Source organism: Branchiostoma floridae, chromosome 12, assembly GCF_000003815.2.
Source record: "Branchiostoma floridae strain S238N-H82 chromosome 12, Bfl_VNyyK, whole genome shotgun sequence".
Classification (NCBI taxonomy): Eukaryota; Metazoa; Chordata; class Leptocardii; order Amphioxiformes; family Branchiostomatidae; genus Branchiostoma; species Branchiostoma floridae.
The window spans coordinates 4,061,928-4,064,178 of record NC_049990.1 but is presented as its reverse complement, the minus strand read 5'-3'; the positions used below and the strand labels follow the sequence as shown (position 1 = coordinate 4,064,178).

General features: G+C 42.4%; 1 protein-coding gene across 1 annotated transcript; it reads left to right on the top strand.

Annotated features, from left to right (window-relative positions):
* On the top strand, positions 1–2,093 carry LOC118428219 (alpha-N-acetylgalactosamine-specific lectin-like). The gene is made up of 4 exons (XM_035838227.1): positions 1–143; positions 234–477; positions 785–1,201; positions 1,427–2,093. Exons 1-4 carry the CDS (start codon positions 69–71, stop codon positions 1,435–1,437), a joined length of 747 nt encoding a protein of 248 aa, XP_035694120.1. The 5' UTR covers positions 1–68; the 3' UTR covers positions 1,438–2,093.
* Positions 2,094–2,251: the final 158 nt, after the last annotated feature.

Below are 2,251 nucleotides of genomic sequence, written 5' to 3'. Positions count from 1 at the left end.
ACACGCATTCAGATGCAGGGAGCGGCCAACATACTCCATTTAGCTTCATCCGCTCCCACCAAAGCTACATGACCGCCGGCATTGCCGTGCTGCTTAGCCTGGTCGCTGTTGGACTCGCTCCTCTGACGTTCATCAATAAAGAGGTAAACACTGGTACCCCTTAAAAAACAAAGTCTGCTTTTTCATTTTTTTGTATGTTTGGTATTAATTATGACACGTGTATACGTTTGCAGGAGATATATGGACTGTCCACCGCTTTTGACACCTTCAAGCGCGACCAAGACAACATGTCCACTATTGTTGACGACATTGGTGCTACTGTTGACGCCTTGAAGCGCGACCAAGATGACATACGCAAACTGTCCACCACTGTTGACGTCTTGAAGCGTGACCAAGACGAAATGCGCCAACTGTCCACCATTCTTGACGCCTTGAAGCGCGACCTGGACAATGTGCACAGCCGAATTGCCACCTTTGGTAAGTCGGTTTCCGTTGTTACTTGAACTACTTGTGATGGTTTATTGAATTACTATATACCCCAAATCAATAATGTACTTAACGTTACATTACTTGTATGCTTGTGCCTGTTGTCACATTCAACATAGTGTTCTCTTGACTCAAATCAGTTATTAATTATGCTGGTAAAAATGAAATTACACAACCCAACGGGGATATATAGCCTTCTGATGTAAAGTAAATGTGATGATATTATTAGTGGTAGAATTCTGGAGAAAAATCATCGATGTCTATACACACGACTGTTGTTGACTCAATCTTTTTCCAGGATCTTGTCTTCATGGTTACACAGCGTTCCGTGGAATCTGCTACAAGGCCTTCAACAGATTAAATATCTTCAGCGGAGCGGCCGCGGCCTGTCGACAAGACGGCGGGACCCTTGCCATGCCCCGAGACGCCGAGACCAACGCCTTCTTGATCTCCTTGTACAAGTCCGTGAGAGCCAACGGGCCCTTCTGGTTCGGCCTACACGATCAGCGCGAAGAGGGAAGCTTTGAGTGGGTGGATGGTTCTGCACTTGGGACGTACAACTCCTGGGGTGTAGAACAACCGGACGACAAATGGGGAAAGGAAGATTGCGTTTATTACTCCTGGACGTCGACCAATATCGTAAAAGGCTGGAAAGAAAAATGGAACGACGCACCATGCAACGAGCAGCATCGCTTCATATGCCAGGCTGTTCCAGGTATTTCTTATAGCTGTATCATTACCTGAAACCTTTCCGTCTAGTAAATATGACACTGTCTGTTATATACAGTAGAACTGCACAACGGATTAGGGCACACTTCTGTTAATTGCACGGAATACCAAAATCCCAAACCGGTGAGTTCCAGCTGGATAACTTATTTGTATATGTTTTCTTCACATCACCCCATCACATGCTGATCAAAATTCTGCTCATATTTTTCAGGACGTCCATAGACAACCGACGGAACTCTCACCACCACTGTACAGCGGCTCTCCGTCCATCCGAAGTAAGAGTAACTTGGTAAAACGTTAAAGAGAGACATCTTTATTTGCATGTTCTTGCCCATGTGGGCTAAATGAAGAGATTCGGTAGTATTACATTGAATACTAAGGGCTAAATACTAGTGTAAGTAGTGATACAAGCGAACAGTTGGATAAACAAAACTGGAGCTATGCTATCACTATAACTATTGTCTACATGCCTCTTTCCCCTTCTTAAAAGAAGTGTATACGACCTCACATAGTTTTGTTGTACAATGTTGTCTGTGACTGTCATTTCATATAAATAGTTTCTCAGTTTCTTATATGCATAGAGAGAATTTACAGTGTTTTTTTTTACATTATCAGCCAGGAGTTCTTTTATGTGAAGATATTTCTAGCAAGGGAAAAGCTCTTGGTTCAGCCCCATTAAGTTAATTTTTCTAGATCTGTTTTGGGGCTTTTCATACAAAATGCTGAAAAAAACAGGACAAACAAAATGTAAAAACTTTAAAAAACTTAAGACAAGGCAATACGTTACTTAATTTATTATAGCAGACTTTTGTTGTAGTGAATGGACGAAAAACCAAAGTGTCACAATTACTGGTATTTATTGCGTAAAGTCCCTTTGCTATAGAGCTGATTACGTTACAGAGATTTCCTTGTTGATCTCCAGTTTGTACACTTTGCTTATTTGAGCCTGGACCCCTGAAGAAGCCACATTAGTGAAACATTGGCCCTTGTGACCGACCGAATAAAAATTGTGAACGTGAACTACGCGGCTCCTGCT

Bases quoted from the DNA above. Each gene is read 5' to 3' on its own strand.
- LOC118428219 (XM_035838227.1), top strand. From the start codon at position 69: ATGACCGCCGGCATTGCCGTGCTGCTTAGCCTGGTCGCTGTTGGACTC. The intron at 144-233 runs GTAAACACTGGT...ATACGTTTGCAG, and splicing joins TGACGTTCATCAATAAAGAG to GAGATATATGGACTGTCCAC. The intron at 478-784 runs GTAAGTCGGTTT...ATCTTTTTCCAG, and splicing joins CAGCCGAATTGCCACCTTTG to GATCTTGTCTTCATGGTTAC.